Source organism: Pseudorasbora parva, chromosome 13 (genome assembly GCF_024679245.1).
Source record: "Pseudorasbora parva isolate DD20220531a chromosome 13, ASM2467924v1, whole genome shotgun sequence".
NCBI classification, from domain to species: Eukaryota; Metazoa; Chordata; class Actinopteri; order Cypriniformes; family Gobionidae; genus Pseudorasbora; species Pseudorasbora parva.
This window is the reverse complement of record NC_090184.1, coordinates 17,121,083-17,144,077: the sequence shown is the minus strand read 5'-3', so window position 1 is coordinate 17,144,077 and position 22,995 is coordinate 17,121,083. Positions and strand designations below refer to the sequence as shown.

General features: G+C 37.9%; 1 protein-coding gene and 1 long non-coding RNA gene across 2 annotated transcripts in view; one reads left to right on the top strand and one right to left on the bottom strand.

Moving 5' to 3' along the window:
* The window catches only part of slc15a4 (solute carrier family 15 member 4), a 100,877-nt gene that overhangs the window by 77,585 nt on the left and 297 nt on the right, over positions 1 to 22,995 (bottom strand). The window contains exons 2-5 of the mRNA XM_067413319.1: positions 22,193 to 22,816; positions 16,912 to 17,204; positions 15,054 to 15,195; positions 12,316 to 12,393 (exon numbers count right to left, since the gene is read on the bottom strand). Coding sequence (XP_067269420.1) covers positions 12,316 to 12,393; positions 15,054 to 15,195; positions 16,912 to 17,204; positions 22,193 to 22,765 — 1,086 coding nt within the window. The 5' untranslated portion in view covers positions 22,766 to 22,816. The remainder of the gene's footprint in view (positions 1 to 12,315; positions 12,394 to 15,053; positions 15,196 to 16,911; positions 17,205 to 22,192; positions 22,817 to 22,995) is intronic.
* On the top strand, positions 414 to 22,221 carry LOC137038611 (uncharacterized). Its single transcript, XR_010897525.1, has 4 exons — positions 414 to 518; positions 603 to 714; positions 12,263 to 12,417; positions 22,135 to 22,221. It is a non-coding gene; the product is annotated as an uncharacterized lncRNA (long non-coding RNA).

The following is a 22,995-nucleotide window of genomic DNA, read 5'->3' as shown; positions in this document are numbered from 1 at the left end:
TAATAACTAGGTAATAGAATGGTGCAGGTAAGACGTCAGTTGTAGGCCATCCAGCAGTTGGCATCACACTGGTTTCCTCGAGAAAAACCCAATAGGATTTTCCAATAGGCATTTGGATTATCACCACAAAAAAAAAGGCTCTGTGATCAACACAAGTTTATGATGCTTGCACATTTTGTCCATCAATTTCAATGTCATGACTAAATTCCCAACAACTCTTTCAGTTTCAAAAAAATTCCCTGAAGGTTTGACATTTTCCTTTTTAAAAACACACAAAAAAAATCACGAGTGAGGTAATAGCGATGTATTTTATACATCAGTATTATGTAGAATAAACCATGAAAGTGTCTTGAGCTTGAGTTCACCACAGACCTTATTTCAGCCATTTAAACAAAACACCATTCAAAAAAACCATAGATTTCAGGACAAGGGAACTGGAAGTGCTAAAATGCTAACTCGCTTCTGCATTTTGACCTACAAAGAGATGTCATACCTGTCCTGTACCACTTTATAACTAGGTAGGCCTACCAACCCTTACCCCTAAACCTAAACTTAACCCATGTAGTTACCTTGCACATTTACCTCTCTCACAACTTTCTTAGGCAAGTACACTGTACAGACCAGCAGCAGGACTCACGAGATCACGCAGCTGAATGACAAGATGACAGCGGAAGATTTAGTTTCAACGCGAAAATGTAAAAGCATTTGTCAAAGGTTTGTCCTTGTATTGTTTCGTTGTTGAGATTTTCATTAAGAATAACAATTAAACCACCATTCAAGCAACTCGTCCCCAAATTGGCGCTAATCCTAAAGTGAAAGCAAAATGGGCACTGCCATTCATGATTGTGCGTGTCCACTGGCGCAGAGCAGATTGAGCCTTTTCAGTTAATTCCATATGGTGCCAAAAGAATTAGTTGAAAAAACTCAATCTGCCCTGCACCATTTTCGCACCTGTGTGGTCTTGCGCATTTTACTTTCGCTTTAATTAACGATTTTGAAAGCGAGGTGCAAAAGGGGGAAAACTTCAACACTCTCTCCCGGTGTTGGCACACGTTGATTAACCGGTGGGAAAATGTCCTCACCGTCATATCACAGTCTAGTAAACAGCAACATATTTAAGTTACTCTTGACAGTGCCAATGAACACCACATCGTGTGAAAGAATTGTTCTTGCGGAAACTGAAAACACGACGTGAAACAGCATGAGACAGGAGAGGCTCGGACACTGCAGTAAAAGCTACTGAACATTGAACAGATTCATGTGGATTAGGATAAAACATTAATCGCTTGATGTCGTGCCTGTGGACGCCGTTTAGCCCTTCAGTGCAGTAGCCCACAGACATGCAATGCATATTAAATTATTACGAGCAGGCTACTTTAATGTGCCCTGCAATATTTCACAGAGCATCAATGCATAACCGAAGTAATATGAAATAAAAAAATAGTTAGATGAGCTAACTACTCTTTTTCTACTTTTTACTACTAAAAAGAAGGGGGGGAAAACTTGATTAACACAAAATACTTATTGATTCATTAAAAAATTAAATTTCACAATGGGTCAAACACACAAGTGAAATATTGAGAAAATGATTCTGATTAATCTCTCATGGTCTCTAAGAGAATATGTGCCGTAGCATCGTTTTACTTTCACTTTCTGTAGTGAATAATTGACTGGCGTTTGCAAATTCTTCACCAGCAAAATTCTGGTGCAAAGTTTGCACATTGTGATATAATATCCACTAGCCCACACTCATGGTTTAAGATGTCTTGTGAAAGGCACATTGAAGGCACTTTTTCTTGTTGTTTGTTTTATTTTGGAAGAGGGAACTGGATAAGGGCCCTGCACATTTTTTCATCATGTAGACCTTAAAGGGATAGTTCTCTTTAAAATGAAAATGCTTTCATCCTTTACTCACCCTCAAGTTGTTTCAAACCTGTGTGAATTTCTTTCTTCAGCTGAACACAAGGGAAGATATTTTGAAGAATGTCAGTAACCAAACACTTAACTGGAGCCATTGACTTATAGTATTTTTGTTTTCCTACTATGGAAGTCAATGGCTCCAGTTAACTGTTCGGTTACTGACATTCTTCAAAATATATTCCCTTGTGTTCAGCTGAAGAAAGAAATTCATACAGGTTTGAAAAAAAACTTGAGGGTGAGTAAAGGATGACAGAATCTTAATTTTAAAGTGAACTATCCCTTTAACTTTGTCCAGTAACATGAGTTAAGAAGTGTTTTTGTTTCCAGTAAGCTTTCCCCTACCTTTAATTAGTTGGTCCTTTTGGATTTCCTGGTTTCTTTTTGTGGACAACACACTTGTTCCCTTTTCACCGCTTCTGTTTTTTGTTTTGGACTCTAAAAATGTAAATATGTTTAATTTTCTTCAGTAAAGCTTTACTTATGCTCCAAGCTCTGTTGGTGGTCTGCTTAAGTCTTCTGTTTACTAGGATTTTGTTCTAGTGGGTTCGGTTCTAGTTTATGGTGATGATGGACAAACAGTGGTTTACATTTTGAGCGCATAATTTCCCGTGATAACAAAAATAAGAAGAATAAATTATTAAATAAAATAAATGACTAAATTATTAATTATTTAAATAAAAAAAGAAGGTAAATAAACAAGTAACAAGCTAAATTAAACTAGTTCGCTTAATTTCTGCGAATACTTTGCTGATGCAGGTAGGCCTAAAACAAATCTTGCCCCCCAACTCGAGAGCCAAATGTCGCCCATGTTCGGAACATACGGTTATGTTAAATTTCAGTTGTTTTTTTGCACCAAACCCTATCATATACCCCCAGAACACTTGGAAAATATAACACGTAGGACCATTCTGTGATACTTAGTACGTAGCAGGTGCGAGACAAAACTGTGGTCAAATTCACCAATGAAGGACTGACCAATTTTAACTCTGATTATCAGTATTTTCACTTTGGCCGCCACAGGAAACCATCTGTCCTCATTTCCTGAACAGACAGGGCTTGATGATCCGAATGAGCAGATGTGAGGAGATGCTGTAAGCACATAGCAAAAGTAAAAAACAGCGCAATCCATTCTTGTCTTGATCTGATTGGTTATAATTCATTCGAGCACACTGCACAATATTTCGCCATCTGTACGTTTTAATTGACGTTAATTAAATAACGCCTATGAAATGCAACACCAGAGGACTAGACACCCAGAGATCAAAAAGAAGTTTATTATGCATCCATGCCTGCAGGTGTGCATGGGCATATCACGCACACATTTACACCTCCAGTAGAGTATTAGGCGGTTAAGTGGAGAGCGTATCTCACTCAGCATGTTTGAATTTAATTCTACAGCTTCAGTCAGTCCCAAATCTACTGGTGCTTTTAACACTTTTAATTCTCCAGCTTATTCCTTCAGTACATTTACATTTCTTTGACTAAGCATTGGTAATTTATACATGTCCCTCCGAGCGCTCGGTCTCCCCTTCATCATCGTGCGCTTATAAATACTTTTTTCTCCATTTGAAATTGCCAGTTTGCATCATTCTATCATCATATCATTTTCACCCACATTACTTCTCGTGCCTGTTTCTCTCTATGGGTATCTCATAATTAAGAGCTCACAGTTTGGCCTTGTTAAGACTGTACACTGGATTCCCTTTAGGCTGTGCGGTCCGCTGAGACAAATCTACGGCAGCACATGTTCATTTAGAAGGGGAAACCCTTGTGTGTGAGAGAGCAAGCGACAGATGGGGATTTCAACACTTAAGTATGCACACTAGAGGAACATTATGGTACTCAGGAATCAGGACAGAATGTGAAGTTACTTAATTCCTATTGAAACAGGAAGTTGGGGATAAAACCAACATTTTTGAGTCATCATCAATATTTTAGATTTTTCTTTTTTGGAACATTTCAGAGTGAAATCAAGGTAGAAGACAAATTTGTATAGCCACTTTACTACCATAGACCAAACCATTCTATTCCTTCTTCACTTTGGGGTCAACAACGGAGCTTTTTGGAATGTAATAGAAATTCATCAGACTTTGACATGATTTATATTTATACTTTATATTAGGTGGCCTTAAATACTATGTACTAACATTTTAATTAATCATTTGATACAATGCACTTATTGTGTACATACATGTTTTTACATTGTACTTACATTTTAAAAAATATCAGCATGTAATTACGTCTGTAATTCGTTTCTGTTACATTTGTAATTACACAGTTGGCACTTCCCTTACACATAACCCTACCCTTAAACTGACACACACCACCTGTCCCTAACTCTACCCGTATCCCACCTCAATATCAGTAAAGGTGTTTAGCAATACAATTTGAACACAGTAAGTACATTGTACTTATTTTTTTATTTAAGTACATTGCACTTAAGGCCACCTAATATAAAGTGGGGCCGATATTTCTTTTAATTTTATTATTAAATTGTGTTTACTTCACTCCAGAAGTGCGCTTGACCTGCTAAAGATAAACCGTTAGCCAGAAAACAGACATGTGACTAATCCTAATGTGACTAATGGCGACATCACTTGACGCACGGCTCAACACGGTTAGACAAACATGCTAACAATTCCGTGTAGAGAACGGTTTGTAATCGGGCCGTGCCGAACCAAGCATACGAGAAAATCTAACTGGAACTGTTCCTTACCAATCGGGCTGATGGTGGAAGGATGTGTGCAGGTTGACCTTTAACTGATAAAAGAACACTGTTTAAGACGTGTACATTACCTTACATTCTGTCATGCTCTTAAGCATAATCACTAATTCATATGTTGAGGAAAGATGCATGACTACGTTTCTAAGAAAATCAGAACATGACATGCGGGGAAGGAAAAAAAAGGGTATTCTGGCTGCAGTTAACTGTTAGCCACAAATTAAATCAAAACAAAGGAACAAAATTAGTATGATGTGACTGCAATTAAACCAAAACAAGAAAACAAATTAAGATTAATTTTTTTTAATTCTGTCATAATTTAACCACCCTCTTGTCTTTTCAAATCTGTAAGCCTCGCATTGAAGTGAAGATATTTAAATGAAATCTGAACAATTTCTGTTCTTCCATTGACAGCTACGCAACTACCATTTTAATTCTTCAAAACGTTCATGTCGAGATCATAAAACAAATCCAAATTTGAGTGGTTTAGTCCAAATTTAATCCAAAGATACTCAATAACTTATGATGAATAGATGTAGGCTCATTTGACATATGTGAGTAAATGATGACCATTAATAAGTTGTGGGAACAGCTTTAATTATTTAATAATTATTAATTCTATTAATATTTTAGCTTTTAAATATTAATTAATGGCCACATTTATTTTTTCTTCTGCATGTCATATTCAGGGCTCAGTGTGATTATAAGCGAACTGAGTTTACGGTTTCACCAGGTGGACAATAAAATGGTAGGTGGAAAAAAATCCTACAGACTCCCTAATTTAAGGGTCAGGATGTCATGGGCCATTAAACTACCTCGCAACGCCTTAGCAAACCACCCAGAGCTCCACATCAACTGCATAGCAATTTTATCATAAAACAACATAGCATATTTACAGTACTGTTCAAACATGTAGGCTCCTGAGAAACACTGTTGAATGCGGCTCGCAGGTAAGAGTTTTAGGACTAGAGTTAATATTACAAAAGCTCTCCAGCGTTGGAGAGACCTAAAGGGGAAAGGCCTGAAAACAGAAGCAAAGCTTGAATTGTTTCGGCTCCATGCGCGAGTAACATTGGTTCCCTTTCGAGAGAGGTTCCTCGTATTACGTATGGGAATAACTCCTTTTCTCGAGAATATGAAGCAAAACTTTATTAATAAAGGTATCTATGTAAAGCGCAGTGAGCTGCACGGCCATAGCCCAGCGCGAGGAGCGCTCTGATTGGCCGGGCCGCGGCAACTGCAGGAACCTATGGTGAGGCGGCTGAGAGGAACGAACCAATGGGGGGCATTCCAGAAGCCCGCCGAAAAAGGTGCTTAAATTTGCATACAGGATGCTATATAAGACCCTTATTCGCCATAGGTGTCAGATTTTATCTCCTTATCGAAGATACCTTCGCTGACCTCCGGAAGAAGCACCGCCGTTGAAAAGGCACCAGCGGAACCTGCAGCTGAGGACGACGGACTCCCTCTCCGCCTTCTCTGCCGTTCCAGCTACGCCATCCGGCGTTATATATCCTTTATACTGTGTCTATGTTGAGTGTTGTATGTGTTTGTGTGTGTGTTGCCGCTGCAACGCCACTTCTAGAGCTTACAGGCTTGTTCTATTCGAGGACTCTCTCGTTCCGCCTCGTCGTTTAGCGCCGCGGAAAGACGGAGCTCTTCTCACTCTCCCTCTGCTCTCGTTCCGTCGCGCTGAATAGCGCCGCGGAAAGAGAAAATGTTAGAGGACATGAGCACACTCAAGCCGAAGCTCTCTTCACTCTGCCGCCGCCGCGGCTCTTCTTCCGCCGCTGCCACAGAGTTGTCCTCACTCTTCTCTCGTTCCGTCGCGCTACAGCCGCGGACAGAGAATACTAGAGTGAATAGGCAAACTCGAGCCGAAGCTCTCGTCACTATACCGTCGCGCTGAGGAGGCGACGCGGACAGACGGAGTTTTTCCTCACTCTTCCAATTCTCTCGTTCTGTCGCTCTATCGCCGCGGACAGAGAATACTAGAGTGAATAAACTGACTCGAGCCGAAGCTCTCGCCGTGCTGAAGAAGCGCCGCGGACAGAGTTTTCCCTCACGCTTCCAATTCTCTCGTTCTGTCGCGCTGTCGCCGCAGACAGAGAATACTAGAGTGAATAAACAAACTCGAGCTGAAGCTCTCCCCGTGCTAGAAGCGCCGCGGACAGAGTTTTTCCTCACGCTTCCAATTCTCTCGTTCTGTCGCTCTATCGCCGCGGACAGAGAATACTAGAGTGAATAAACAAACTCGAGCCGAAGCTCTCGTCGTGCTAGGAGCGCTGCGGACAGAGTTTTTCCTCACGCTTCCTATTCTCTCGTTCAGTCGCACTATCGCCGCGGACAGAGAATACTATAGTGAATAAACTAACTCGAGCTGAAGCTCTCGCCCTGCTAGAAGCGCCGCGGACAGAGTTTTTCCTCACGCTTCCAATTCTCTCGTTCAGTCGCACTGTCGCCGCGGACAGAGAATACTAGAGTGAATAAACAAACTCGAGCCGAAGCTCTCGCCGTGCTAGAAGCGCTGCGGACAGAGTTTTTCCTCACGCTTCCTATTCTCTCGTTCAGTCGCACTATCGCCGCAGACAGAGAATACTAGAGGGAATAAACTAACTCGAGCCGAAGCTCTCGCCGTGCTCATTCTACCGCCGCCGTGCTGAAGCGCTGCGGACAGAGAATACTAGAGTAAGTTAGACGAGCGAGCTCGGGCTGTTGGGTATGTCAAGAACAATGTCGCTGCAGCGCGCGCTTACTGCCAAGGAAGTTGTAATGGCTGCCTTGTCATGATAGCGCGCGCCCCTTCCACAATGCGTTGCTGACTAGAGTGCGGCTTACGTCATAGCATGCGCTCACTGTCAGAGCATAAGGACGTCGGAAAATGGCTGCCAAGCTAAGCCCTTTTTTCACTCTATCACTTCCAGTCCCCTTTATTCAGGCAGCTGGAAAGGTTTTTACACTGTAGACAAAGTGTCCACTACACAGTGTGCACCCCTACATAAGCACTGTTAATTCAGCCTCACAAAATCACAAATAAATCCCGCCGCGGCTGGATTACACCATATAAAGTCAACTAGCCTTATTGCAGTCAACTAGCCTGTGGTCAAACACGCTTGTCTGCATGCGCGCTTTCAGTCTAGACTAGAACATAACGGCATTGTGGAATGGCTCACATACCACCCGCACTTCCTTACATTCTCCCAGTTCCCTTAAGTTAAGTGACTGGAGATGAAATATTGCAGTCAACTAGCCTGTGTTAAACACGCTCGCCTGCACACTAATGCTGTGTGCGTTTACCCCTGTGGATTTGCTCACTGGTTTGCACCGTGGGTATTCTACGTAGGTTGTGCGCCACTGCACATTGTTTACACTACACACAAAAGAGCTTTCTATGTAGGAAATGTGCCCACTTTACAGTCTGCACTCCAATAGCAATAGCACATAGTGCTATTTTCATAAATCATGAAAATAGCACTATTTGGCATGTTTCACTACGTCATCAGAAATAAAACACACAAAATTACCCAATATGCTTACAAAATCTTTTAATAATATTTTAATAAAGTTTGTCGAATCTCAAAAAAAGTTCATTGTATTAACTCAAAAAAGTAATTTCAATGAACGCAAAATTAAGGCAACCAGGTAACTTTTTTTCTCAATAATTTTTTACAGTGTAAAGACATGTTATATTTTTTCTACAAAATATATTTTCTATTCACTTTCTATTCAATGAACAATGTGTAAAAACACATTATTATGATTTCCACAAATAAATTCAGCTTTGCTATATATATATATATATATTGCCATTTTAGACAAAATAATAAAAATAAAAAGAATTGGTTTTATATATATATATATATATATATATATATATATATATATATATATATATATATATATATATATATATATATATATATATACCAATTATTTTTATTATTTTTATTTTATTTGTAAATAAATCACAATATTTCAGTTTTACTGTATTTTTTATCTAAAAAAAAAAAAGTAAGTAAGTAAGTAAGTAAGTAAAAAAAAAAAATTCAGTTCAACACTTCTTCTTCCTGAACCAGACTGAAAGAGGAACACTTCTACTTTGACTGATAATTCAGTGCTGAGAAAAATCTTGAAGATGCTGGACGGTTTATTAATGGATCACAGAGGAAGTGTAGCTTACACATTCTGACCCTCTGACCTGTTAAGACAAGGTCTGTCATCCAATGTACACTGATCATATTTCATATGAGTACATAAACTTACACGTTAGATTGATTTTTCAATGTCACATTTTTTAAAGTTAGCATAACCACTAAAGTACTCTAGAAAAATATATTCAAAGAGCATGAGGTGCTTTACAATTTTCTCTACAATATGACCCTGCAGTCACATTCTCAAGCAATGTGTTATTCAACACAGCCGATTACATCTATTTCACTTCCTTATTGTCGTTTTGCACTTCCTCTGTCCGTGCCATGTGACTCTCAATCTAATTCTGGAAAACTCCATTTCAGACAAAAGTGGTGAAATTGCACGTACTCGCACTAATTGCTCATCTGGTTACATTTGTGTCTGTGCATTTTCATGCTCATAGAGCAACATGCGACTGCATTGTCATTGCTGATCAGACAGCCTGGGAGTCGTGATTTTGGATTAGTCACTGTGAAACAGTTTTGAGGGGATTTAATTCAAAGCAAAGGTTCTGACACACTTACCTAGTAGAGCGTATACATGTACACCCACACGCACAAGCACACGCACACTTGCACAAAAACAAATACACAGCAACTTTAGATGAGAACGCGGCTGCTGGGTGCTAATCTGTGATTAGTGAGGGTCATGGTTTGGAAGTTAATACCCTGGTTTTCAAAGGATTTCTCTAGCTCATGCGTGCCAGAGTCTTCAGAGACTATCCTAAACATCCTCTACTCTACAGCCAGACAAACATCCCAAGCACCTGGCATCACCACAGGCATCTAAAATTAAAACTGAAGAGTAAAAATCATTTAAAGATACTGTATTTTACAGGGTTTTTTTTTTCCCTGAAGACCACTGTTACTCAAGGTCTCTTAACAATTAAAAATTAAACTTTCTCACTAAACCTTAAGGTCAGTTCACAAGATAACTATATTAGCGTCCTCACGCGCTGCTGTTTTATCATCGGCTGCTGTAAATGCTCAAACTCTTTAAAGTCTGGTGGATTCTGAATGGCTTTATCGTTCATCAACTGAAAAAAAAAAAAAATCATTCTGAAAGTGATGATATTGATTCTCTGTGCCATTATCGTTCAAGTTACGCTGTGCACTCTGTGCTATACTTTTTGTTTTTAAAATAATTTTTAGAACTATATCTTTATTTAACTATTGTCCTTGGTGTGAATGAGCCTTCAGTAACCAGACTGTTTTTGTCCAAGCTGTGGCCTGATGGGAGCTCCAGACATGTAGAGCAATGCTTCCGATTCCAAAACTTGACACTAATCTGATTTTACTCCAGCTTTGTTATCAAAGAAAAATGTCAAAAACAATGACTATTTCCAAAGGAATCAAGGGTTTTTGAGGAATCTGCAAAACTTATAATTGTTTCTCTGTATAATGACAAAAAATATATATATTTTAAAGATTCTCACCAAGACTTTACAGTAAAAACTGTACAATTTTTGCCAATTAAAAATAACAGTTTCAACAGCGGTTAAAAAAAAACTTTTTAAAAATGCATGCATTTTGAGGAAGAACATTGTTTAGGTTGTGCTTTGGCTCTGTGTGGCTGTGTGGATGAATATTGTTCTCTACTGCTCATAAAACATCTACTACTAGGCTTAAGAGATATAACCAGTTTAGATGGAAAGGATCTGAAGGAAAGGATCTGAAGACATTACTGCAGATATACCTATTGATAGACATGGCACTTTGAATAATGAATATGACCCTTCACTATAGATAATGCTTTACAATAAACTCAGCTACATATGGCAGTTTATAGGTTTAATGAAATACCTTACTCGCCTGTTGAGTAACAAAAATGCCAACTCTGCATCACTTTTACAACATTTCAAAACCCTCAGTTCTACCCATCTCTGAAAATAACGATTCTCGTCTTATTATGAGCTCTGTGGTGTTCTCTTTTTGCCATTAAACTCTCAATGGACTGATATTCCGGACAATATTAAAAAAGAATTGCAAACTGTATGCAATTATTTGGAACCGCAAAGTCCATTTGCAATTGCACTTCCAATGTCTTATGAGTTATGACCCTGCCATTTTAGAATAGCAATAGAAAAATCACCCATTTCCTATTTCACTTCCTCCACATCCTGCCCACAGTCAACTGTCAATCAGTCTTGAGGGTGTGATTTATTGATATGATCAAAAAGTTTGCCATTATTGTTTCCATTTTAAATTTGCCTGACGATACATACGCAAAAAGGAAAATCACACATTTGTGTTTGCATTATGTCACAACATATGTGTGCAAAATACAATTTGTAATTCCTTTAATTATTATTAATTATTGTTAAGTTACAAAATATTCTATGGGTTGTTACTGGCAACGCTGGCTGGGAAAGAGTTGGGGGGGGGGGCTATTATGCATCTTCTGAATGAGTACAGAATCTCCTGATCAAAACACATGTGAGGAAGACGGAGTTAAAACAAGCGATCGTATGTAAGCGGATGCATATTTAAAATAACATGATCATCAACATTAAACATCATAAATCAAAACTATCTAATGTTAGTGAATGAAATGTGGACCCAGGACGAGCTACATGAAGGTGCACGCATTAGGGGTGTTGATGGACTCGATCTACTCCATCTAAAAACGTGATTTTCTCAGCTTTTTGTTTTAAATGTTGCTTTTTTATGAAACTTTTATGAAACCCATTTTCAAGTGTTCAAAAAAAGGAATGCATGAATCTAGAATAAAATGTTTTTTGTTTGCTTGTTTGCTTACTTGTTTGTTTAAAAGAAGAGGATCAACTATTTATTTTGATGCTCAGATATTCATAAAACAAAATATAACAATACAACACAATATATTAATAATTATTAATAACTATTTATTATTGTTAACTTACAAACTATTCTATGGGTTGTTACTGGCAAATTTAAATTATTCCTGTGGTGTGAAAGCTGAATATTTAAAATGAAAATATTTGGTAACATTGTAATTTTAGTCAATTTCATGTGTTCATGCTGGAAAAAAAACCATCTTTGTTATGTTCATGAGTCTGTATCTATCTATCCATCTATCTATCTATCTATCTATCTATCTATCTATCTATCTATCTATCTATCTATCTATCTATCTATCTATCTATCTATCTATCTATCTATCTATCTATCTATCTATCTATCTATCTATCTATCTATCTATCTATCTATCTATCTATCTATCTATCCAGTTTACAAAGACATTTTATTTATAGTAACGTCTGAAATGTTAATTAAATGTATAATTAATGGAAACATCTGTGGCATTGAAAATGCTGCTTCCTAATAGCTCATCAGAAGAGAAATATGGGAAATCTGATGAGGAAAGTGACCAGAGCACAGGAAAAAAAGGAGGCCAACTGCTTAAATAATTGAACTCTTCATTAACAAAGCAATTATATTTTTCTTTCAGGCCAATTTGGAAGTGATCTGACAGCATTGGCACTGAAACAATTGTTCTCTTACCGGGTGGGAGTCTGTGGAGTTGGGAACGGCTCCAGGAATTGTCAGATGGAGACTCTGGAGATAATATGTGGTCTGCATCTGCAAGAGAAGACAGAAGCACACGTAAACATGCTGGCTGTACTCACATCTCATTCAGGGCCACTGACCTGCCTACAGTACTATGATCCATTTAGCACTTGAGGAGACACATTTCTAAATATTGCTATTGATTTAAACTTGAAATAGTGCAGAGGAAGAAAATGGCAAGTGGCAATATTTCAGCCCTTAAAAGCAGTTTGGTGTTTCATGGGAACATTCTGCAATATCCGTTCATGCAGAAAGTCATTAGGCATTTTTTTCTAAAAGTTAGAGACGTTGTCCTTTACTCGAACCTTAATTTAAGGCCCCGAGGACTAACAATGCAGGGTAACCTTTCAAACAGTTGGCAAGCGTCTCAGCAGACAAAACATATGGGATGACAGGGCTTCAAAAGATGACCTTTAGCCATAATTGGAGGAAGAGAATCTTGTTTTCACGTGAGATGGTCTATGACACGATCCTTATCCCGACGAACCAATGGCAATTTAACATTACTATAAAGAGCCACATTCACGGCAGGAAACAACCCTACTAAGAATGTACATTTTACGCTGTAAATATACAGAGAAAGATGTTTGTGTGTAATTACAGGTCTTGTCTATAAAAGAATTAAAGGGTTAGTTCACCCAAAAATGTATTTATTGATAAATATTTATGTTTATTTTAAAAATGTATTTAAATTGATGTCATTAATGACTCACCCTAATGTTGTTCCACACCAGTAAGACCTCCATTCATCTTCAGAACACAGTTTAAGATATTTTATATCTAGTCCGAGAGCTGTTCTGTTCTACACTTTTTCCTAAAGTGTATGCACACTTTACTGTCCATGTCCAGAAAGGGAATAAAAACATCATCAAAGTAGTCCATATGTGACATCAGTAAGTTCATTAGAATTGAAACATCGAAAATACATTTTGGTCCAAAAATAACAAAAACTATGACTTTATTCAGCATTGTCTTCTCTTCCGTGTTTGTTTTCAATCCTCAAATAAAGAGTCAAACGGTTATGAATCAGTTTATTGATTCATGATTCGGATCGCCTTTCAAACTGCCAAACTGCTGAAATGACCGTTTGAATCTTTATTTGAGGATTAAAAAAACAAACCCCGAAGAGAAGACAATGCTGAATAAGGTCATAGTTTTTGTTATTTTTGGACCAAAATGTATTTTCGATGCTTCAAGAGATTCTAATTAACTAACTGATGTCACTTATGGACTACTTTGATGATGTTTTTATTTCCTTTCTGGACATGGACTGTTTAGTGTGCAAACACTCATGAAGGAAAAGAAAAGTTCTCGGACTAAATATTAAATATCACTGTGTTCTGAAGATGAACTGGGGTCTTACGGGTGTGGAACGACATTAGGGTGAGTCATTAATGACATTAATTTCATTTTTGGGTGAACTAACCCTTTAAGGTGACCAGACGTTCTGATCAAAAACCTCCTGCATGTTACATTTGGAAAGCCATTTGTCCTGATAATAAGTCTGAGCTATAGTTTAATTGATTAAGTCATAGGAAACCATCAGCATCATGTGTAACCTTCAGTAACAAGAGTGAATGGCCTATTTATTTCCTTGACCCACTAATACAACAGTAAGCACACAAAAACAAAGTAAATAAATAAATAAAATGGTTGCTTTTGCCTCAAAATATTGAGCAGTAGGCTAAAAACCTTAAAGTGCATAATTGTGCAAATGGCAGAACAAAGAAATGTTCTATTTCAACAAGTGATTTAAAATAAGAGCTAAAAAACCTTTTAGAAATCTGACAACCCCTTTAGGTAGTTAGTCATCTTGCTAACCTTCGCTTTGTGTGCACACAAATTTTTGTATTTCAGTTCGCTTTGTTCTTTTGGTCAGTGATACATTTAGTCCTGCTTCGCTTGGCATTTACATGTTTGGAACAACATTTTTGTTTTTTTTGTTTTTTGGGGGGGAGAACTAAAGTCCATGAGATCAGACCTTTACAAGCATCTTCCGATAACACAAAAGTGCTTTGTGGGGGAAGTAAGAAAAGAAAAAGGTCTGGAAATTTCACTTAGGTGTTTGTAAAATGCAGAAATGAAAGAGACAGACCTTGAAAATATTGAAACATGGCAACGTTTACAAACTGAATATACACATCTTCAAAAATACTTTACGAGTGGTTTTACACATAACCTCAGTTTATGTTTTTTTCCGTGGTAAGGTGACATTAATTCAGTGGTTAAGGACCAGCTGCTGAAGGGACTCTGCTTTAGTAGTAGAGATATCCCAGTCTTTATTGCTCGTCCTTTCAGCATTACCTTGAGCAAGACACATATAAAGTTCTTCAAGGAAGCACCTGTCTACTCAAGGGCTTTATGCCCACTCATCCCATAAAGGCTCCAAACGGCACAAACCCTTTATATGTCAGAGACAAAATCTCTGCTTATAAACATCAATCAGCTGTATTTGACACGTCAATGACACCGTTCATCACCACTATGCCTCTCTTTTTCTCTGAGACACCTTGAGACTTCAAGCTAATAAAATACCTGTGCAACTCCCTATTCATCCTATGTGTCAACTACAGTAAATTAAGGTAAAATATACATAGCCTGCACATTTCCCTCTTTTTTAAGGACCTATAACTGAAAGACGTACTCATAAAACCCACTCATAAAAACTTTACCTGGAAATAGACCATCCAGTAGGGAATGAGGGCCAGGAAAACAGGAAGTATTTTAACCAGCGCTTTCACTTCCTCCACCTTCTCCTCTGAAAAGCGCCCACCGTACGTCACCTTAGCGCCATCCAGCAGAGTTGGCTTTGGCCTGGTGGAAGAACATGGTTTGTAACAAGAGAAGAGCTAGGATTTGGTCTTTTTTCCAACTTACAAAAAATAATAATGTCTGGGATTTTTTTGTGAAGCGATTGCTCTTCTTTGATTTAGAGCGTGGGCACGGCACTTGACAGTAACTTCTGCCACAGAGACACGATTAATAGCATTGCCACGTACGATACAGACAGGCGAGGTGGATCAAAGAAGAAGATGAGGGATAACATTACAGACTAATAGACACATCTAAACTGAAGTGGAGGTTCCCATGAAAAAAAAAACTGCATACATTTACAATCTAACACACTTAAAACATACGGACTGTGATAAGATCAATAGGCACATTCCTTTTTAAGTGCAAGAATAAATATTTATAATTTCTGAATATGCAACAACAAATCAATCTTAATTCAACAAGAAAATGGTGTTCTCTACCCAGTTTATCTTTTCTGAAATCCTTGAAACAGGAAATTCAACCAGGAAAATATTTTTTTAAGCATGTCTGTTGGTGCCTTCAAACTGGAATGATAACAAATGCAGATTAAACTTATGAAACATTTCTTTAAGCACTAACTGTGGATGAAACTTTATATTATTCATAATTAAGTTTCAAACGTGAAATGTTCACTACATACTTTGCTAATTTATTTTGAGTGACAGGCTTAAGCCCTATTCGGACGGGATTAGTTTAACATGGGGACGTGGGGGTAAAGTAATTATTACCAGAGGTTCTCTGTGATTTTAGTCCCGTCCGAATGTGTCATCTCAATAATCATTACGGACAATGTCAGTAAAGATTACGGAGACTTTTACCTTCTGTAGAAAGGTCCGGGAAAATGACCTTGGGTAATACTAATCCCGTTGGAATAGACTCGCTGTAAATATGTACGGTAAAATTCCATCCTTTCCTGTTTAAAAGTAGTAGTAGTTAAAATGGCGCTTGAAGAAGCATTGGGTTGCGTTGTAGGTGGTGGGACAACTCTGTGGCAAAGCTCCTGTAATTTCCGCATACCATTTAAAGCAAAAAGAAGATCATTCTGACCAACGTTAGACTGGACCTAACAGTTTTAAATAACGTATTTAGACTGGTGCTCATGTTGTGTGTTTGCTCATGTGATAACAGGAAGCAACATCATACGCACATGACGACAAGGAGGTCTTGCCGAGCACACAGAATAAAATTAGCTGCTAATCCCTGTCACTGTGACACTGCTGCTAGCTAGTTAGCAAAAAAGTGTGTGAATGGTTTTGGCAAGCCTGTAAATACTGTCTCTCTTTTTCTTCTGTGTGACAAGCAAGTGTTGGACGAGTAAACCACCTTGTGTACAGGGAGCGCCATCTACTGAATGTGCACGTTCACTTGGCGCATCGTCAGTGAAAATCGCTTGGGTGTGAACACTCAAGACGCGCCGAAAAATGTCTCGAAAAACGCTGGAGAAAAGCACTCGCGATATTCGTCCCGGTGTGTACAGGCCTTGACTCTGTTCCTATACTACTTTGATTTATTATGACTCGTGCGTAACACAAATTCAAGTGTCTAGTTTAAAATAAGATTTATGAATATAGACCATAGGGTTTAAGAGCTGCAGACATTTTTATTTCGTTTTTTCATTTATTTATTTTTATTCTCAAAAATAGGGGCGCAAGTTGAGGTTAAGAAAGTTGATTTCTTGTGAACTGCCCTATTCACTAAATCATGTCTAGCCCTCACCTGAGCAGACTGGGTTCCTTCGGCCCGCGTCCACAGAGGGCAGAGGCCAGGATCCGGAACATGTCGCTGAAGGCGCTGCCGTCTGCAGGCTTGCTTATGAAAACTGCTCTGCCCAGAATAAAGATGATGAGGGACATACCGAGGCAGACGGCAGGGATGATGTACCCAATGGAGAAGCTGATGTTCTGCTGAATATAGGCAACTCCACCCAGTGAGAAGATCGCTCCCAGATTAATGCACCAGTAGAACCAGTTAAAGAACCGCCGTGTTGCCTCTGGACCGCGATCCTTCACCTGTAAGGATATCAAAAATGCACATTCAATCAACTTGCTTGTGATGCCCATCAACAAGCTTAGTTCAGTTTAACTGCATGTACTTTAGAGCTGTACTACAGAGTTAGGGTAGGATTAGAGTTTGGTTTATGGTTAGTTGCATGTAATTATGCATAATTTATAATTATTACTATAGTTACTACATGTAACATATGTAACAATGACACTGTAAAATAAAGTGTTATCCAATAAACTTAAATAATTATAAATTATAATAATTGTATAGTGGAGAAAATCCTGCATTAGTGTTACTGCAAATTAGGGGTGACCCCGAATAGTCGAAGATTCTATGCATCGATATGCGAGGCGGTTTCGACCACAGTCAAATCTTCGCGGCTGTTATGAAACAAGGAGCATACCATTTTGGCAACATGAGGGTGCGCAATATTTTAAAGATGTGGCACAGCGCTGAGCTTCGCGTCCGGTGTGCGACCCCTCTAAGGGCGCGGTGCTGAGCACTGTACTGTACGCGAAACCTGGCGCCTGTCCGCGGTGACTCAGGAAGTTGTTTAAAATACTGCTGCGCCACAGAGCGCCATTTCAAGGTTTTATATTAAATTATATTTCCCTCAAATCATAAATGTACATACTGATTTCACCCTGTGCTACAAGATACACTCATCGTGCAGCTCTTCTGTCAGAAGTCGATTCAAAATTGAGCTTGCGCGTATATAATGTGCGTGTCCGGAGTGAGATACCTGAGGCAGCGCTGAGCTTTGCGTCTGGTGTGCGACCAGCTTAAAGGGTTAGTTCACCCAAAAATGAAATTTCTTTCATTAATGACTCCCCACAATGTCGTTCCACACCCGTAAGACCTCTGTTCATCCTCGGAACACAGTTTAAAATATATTTAGATTTAGTCCGAGGCCTTTCTGTCCTTTGAATGTAAGTGTATGTCCACATGCTGTCCACGTCCAGAAGGTACATGAACAGCAAGTGGGCATACACTTACAATGGATTTAAACATTGTTGGAAACATTTGGGATTATTTTAGCAATACATTCTTTTTGGATATTTGAAATCTAAAAATATTACATATTGTGCCTTTAAATCCATCATAACTAGTTATATATACGGTTCAGTGTCAAACAAGGACAACTATAACATTCATGGTGTGTTAAATCAAAAATGAAAATTCTGTCATCACTTACTCACCCTGTTCCAAACCTGTATGGATTTATTTCTTCTGTTGAACACAAAAGAAGATATTTTTTGTAGAATATGGGTAACCACTGCCAAGCAGTTGATGGGCCCCATTGACTTCCATACTATAGGGAGAAAAAATACGTTATACGAATTCAAAAGGGCCCATCAACTGCTTGGTTACAGCCGTTCTTCAAAATCTCGTCTTTTATGTACAACAAAGGAAATAAATCCCTATGGTTTGGAACAACTTGAGGGTGAGCAAGTGATGACAGAATTTTCATTTTGGGGTGAGCTCTCATAATTTCCAGCTGGAAAGACATTTCATTTTTGACTTGCTTGTGGTTACAAAGTTTGTTAATAACCACATCAACAATCAATATGCACTCTTCATTAGATTTTTTTTTTTTTTTTCATTTAATTTTGGGGTAAGCTTTCATAATTTCCAGCTGGAAAGACATTTCATTTTTGACTTGCTTGTGGTTACCAAGTTTGTCAATAACTGTCAATAACCACATCAACAATCAATACGCATTCTTTGTTTAATTCAATACGGTTTTGCAATTTACTAAATCCATTTACAAACTCGTGTGCATTTTCGCATGCAAACGCTTTTCTGAAGAGATGTCTGCTCACAAAAAAAAAACTCAAAATACATGCAGATGTAACCATTCAATGAGAGACATAGATCCCCAATCATTTTTTGGGGAAAAATATGTCAATAAATTGTAAAATTTTTTAATTCATTGCCCTACTTCCTCTACGTTTAAATGAGATCTATGCGCCAGTGACATCCAGATGGTACAGCCTGCAGTTCATCTCTTTATTGAATCTAAAAATCACATGACGATCATATGACGAGACAGCAAGTCAACAGACATCAACACTGGCCTGATCCAAGTCATCCCCATTTAAAGACCTTTATCGCAAAATAAACATTGTTTTTTTTTGATAACATCTTTGGAGAAAAAAAAGCTTGTCAAATAATCCAGTACAAAAGGTTACTGGATAAAAAAATCTGTTAGGCAGATAAACTAGTCAACTAAGACAGATGTCAGTTTTACTTCCTTAGTTTTTAGTTTCATTTTGCATGTAATGTCTAGTTTGATAGGAGCACATTGCAGAAGAAGATTCTTGCTCATTGTCATATGGAGTTTCTAAATAACCATTTAGTCACTTTAGCAGATGATTTCTTTGTAGTTGACTTATGCCAGGGATATCCCCCTCCCCACCCACACTGTACTGGGCTACTGTACAGATTCATTCCACTGAGGTCATGTGAAAGGGGAGCTAATGCATGATGAGCTTTGAAAACATGGGAACATGGCAAAAGTATTTATTGTACAAATGTTTTTGCATTGTGAAAATGTTTGTACTTGGAAACAATTTACACTATCACTATAATTATTTAGTTCTCCTCATCACTATAAGAGATTAAGCATGCTTATACAAATTAAGTTAACCAAATTTAAGAAACAGATCTTAACCATAGAAGCCACTTCAACAAAAGGCACAAGGCATAATTTCGATCTTGTGGGCTGCACAATGGCTTGTGTCACAAGGCAAAATCAGACTCAAAGTACTGTAGAAATGTGTGGTATTTGCCTTGTCAATTTTAATAAGTGAAGCGAAAGTGCCCAAATGTACGTCCAAATTTAAGGAAGTGTGACAAAATGTTGACATAAAGGTACATTAACACAGAAATATTCTAATTAAACTGTTGTTAAGTAATGGAGCAAGTTCAAGCAACTGATTATGTTGATATCCGAAATTGAAATTGAAGTTGAAATCCCACTTGCTACTTGTGTATGAAATTTTGAAATTCACAATGTAATAGGCTACATGTAGTATATTAAATTTAGTGTAAAGTGGTTTATCGAAGGTTCAAGTCATACAATGTAGAAGACAAAATATATATTTTCAAGAAAAACCTCACATTATTGAAATGGTCATTGTATAGTTTTTTATTTTATTTTATTTTTTTATGACTGTCAGATGAGTGGTGTCAATGGGCTAAAAGTACAGCTTAAAGTCGCAGTATCCTAACCCAAATTTTGTTCAAGCACATACATAATTCTTGCACTTTTAGACATGACAATGGTAAGTGAAATGAACAAATCTGTTATTTATTGCCCCTTATTTCATTCAAAACCTGTATGGGCTTTCTACTGTGAATGTTATATTGAAAATGAATGAGGACTGTGGAGCTCCAAAACGCACCTTATATATGTCAAATATTTGACTTGTGCGCCATATTGTCTTAGCAACGTCCAATTTTAGAACAAATCATTCACTTGATCTTTTCACAAATTCACTGATCCCATTCACATTTTGAATTAAATCAAATTCTCCATTTCACTTTACAGCCTCCACTAGCAAAGGAGATTATGAGTAAGATTATAAGTAAATTGTGTTGCACAAAGCTACTATCTGACTCCAGAAAACTTGGAATATGGTGTACGAGTTATATAGATGACTTGTATGCTATTTTGCAACTTTTTTAAAGTTTAAAAGGACAAATCCCCAATGTAAATGGACAAGAACAACTAGCATAATATTCAAAAAGGCTCCTTTTGTGCTCCAAAAAACAAAAAGGCTAGGAAAACAATCCCAGGTCCCTAAAAAAACAACAGAAAAACAATTCACAACAAACTCTCTCCACTACAAAAGTAGTGAGTCATTGCATCTACAGACAGAATCAGCCGGGGTTAACCCAAAGCATCCGAAAGAAAGAACGTTATTGAACAAACACCAGCAACCATGTCAAAGGTCTTAATATAATTTATAGTTTCATAAAAGCCAGACACAGTAGAAAATATTGCTCTGAGAATCAATCCAAGGTTGCGCCCCTGAGATTTGAACTTACTCAAAGTTTAGACAACTTCCTAGTTGTAGTGGCGTCTTTTCATTACTTCTGGGGCTTTCAATCTTTTAGATGCCACACACCCAAAAATACAATCATTCTGTGTCCGTTCTTAAATTTAAGCTACATGTTTTACATTTACAAAGACCAAATTTATACAGTGAAAATATTATATTATAAATACATGGCAAATATTACTATGAAAATATTGATTTGACTTTGTTTCTAATCACTAATGTACTGTACTGTGCATTATTTAAAATAAAAATATATTAAATTAAATTGGCTTTTAAATAATTTATCTAAGTAATTTTAGTCTTTATTACTTAGTTTAATCGAAGGATTTGTATTATTTGTAGGGGTGTAACAATATATTGTGTCACAATATATCGCAATACAAATATGCAGATATGTATCGTTAATAGTGACAAATACACATTGTGAATAGTTCACCCAAAAGCAAAATTACTATGTGAGAAAAAAAAGTATATTCTATTCTAGTTTTATTGTCAGTACTACATTAATAAACTACATAATGTGTGGGCCCTGATGCCAAATGTTTTTGGTTACCAAAGTGGCCTACATCATTTTAAATATTATATAAAAATAGTGGAAGCATATTCGTCTAAAATTATTTTGTATTTTCAGCTTTGGAATCATGAATATTTTTAATCTGTGCATTGTGTAACAGCACACATTGTGTCCAAGCCTATTCATTTCCTTGCCTAATGTAATACTAAATTTAGCATTTTTGTTAACCTTTTACCGTATATCTTGATGTACTGTAGCGCATTAGTGTCGCATCGTGAGTTCAGTATAGTGTTATGTATCGAAAGGTGATTTAGAATTATTGTGAATACTGATCTTTTTTTTTTACTTTTCCAGGAACTCCCTTGCACCAGATGGGCGTTCCCCAAACCCATTTTGAAAACACCTGCATTACCTGATCTGCCCCGAATGGAGTGATGTTTGACTTCACAGCTCCCACCCCGATGGCTACCAGCACCAGACCACTGTAGATCGCGGGCCTGCAGTACGATGGCCGATTGACGCAGGTCACATTGGCAGGCACTGTCCCATTTACAGGAAAGCAATCTGCAGGCTGCACTGGAAATGCCATCTCTTCTCCACAAAGATAATTCCTGGTGTTGTCGCTGGCCACAAAGGGGAAAAGTAGCATCCCTAACAGATAAAGGACTAAACTCAAGGCTATGGTTAAGAACTTGCCAAGGAACGCATCCGCCAGCCAGCCGCCAAAGGGCGATATCAAATAAGTGACTCCCATGAAGATCAAGGGGCCCTGGCTGGCCAAAGTGCCCTCCCAATAGAAGGGGCTGCTGTTGAGGAAGAGCACCAGGTTCGAGGTGATGCCATAGAAAGCCATTCTCTCCAAAGACTCTGCCAGCAGTATGGCAGCACATGCCAGTCTCCTGCCATTGAAAACTGACTCTGATCTGGCTGAAGCCACTGAGCTGTCCAAAAGAGGAGTGCTCTCGTTTACATCTCTGCCAGCCATGGCCTGATATGACTGTTTCTCAAGAGGTGGTCAGCTGACCAAAATCCAAACCTAAAGGACACAAACAACAACAAAACGATAGACATTATTAAACAGCACGTGATACCAAAAAGCACAACATGACGCAATAATGGAGATTCAGGAAATAAATCACAACATGGGTATATAAAATACTAACTCATTCTAAGACTTATTTGAATATTTCAACCGACAATAAAACAATATGAAAA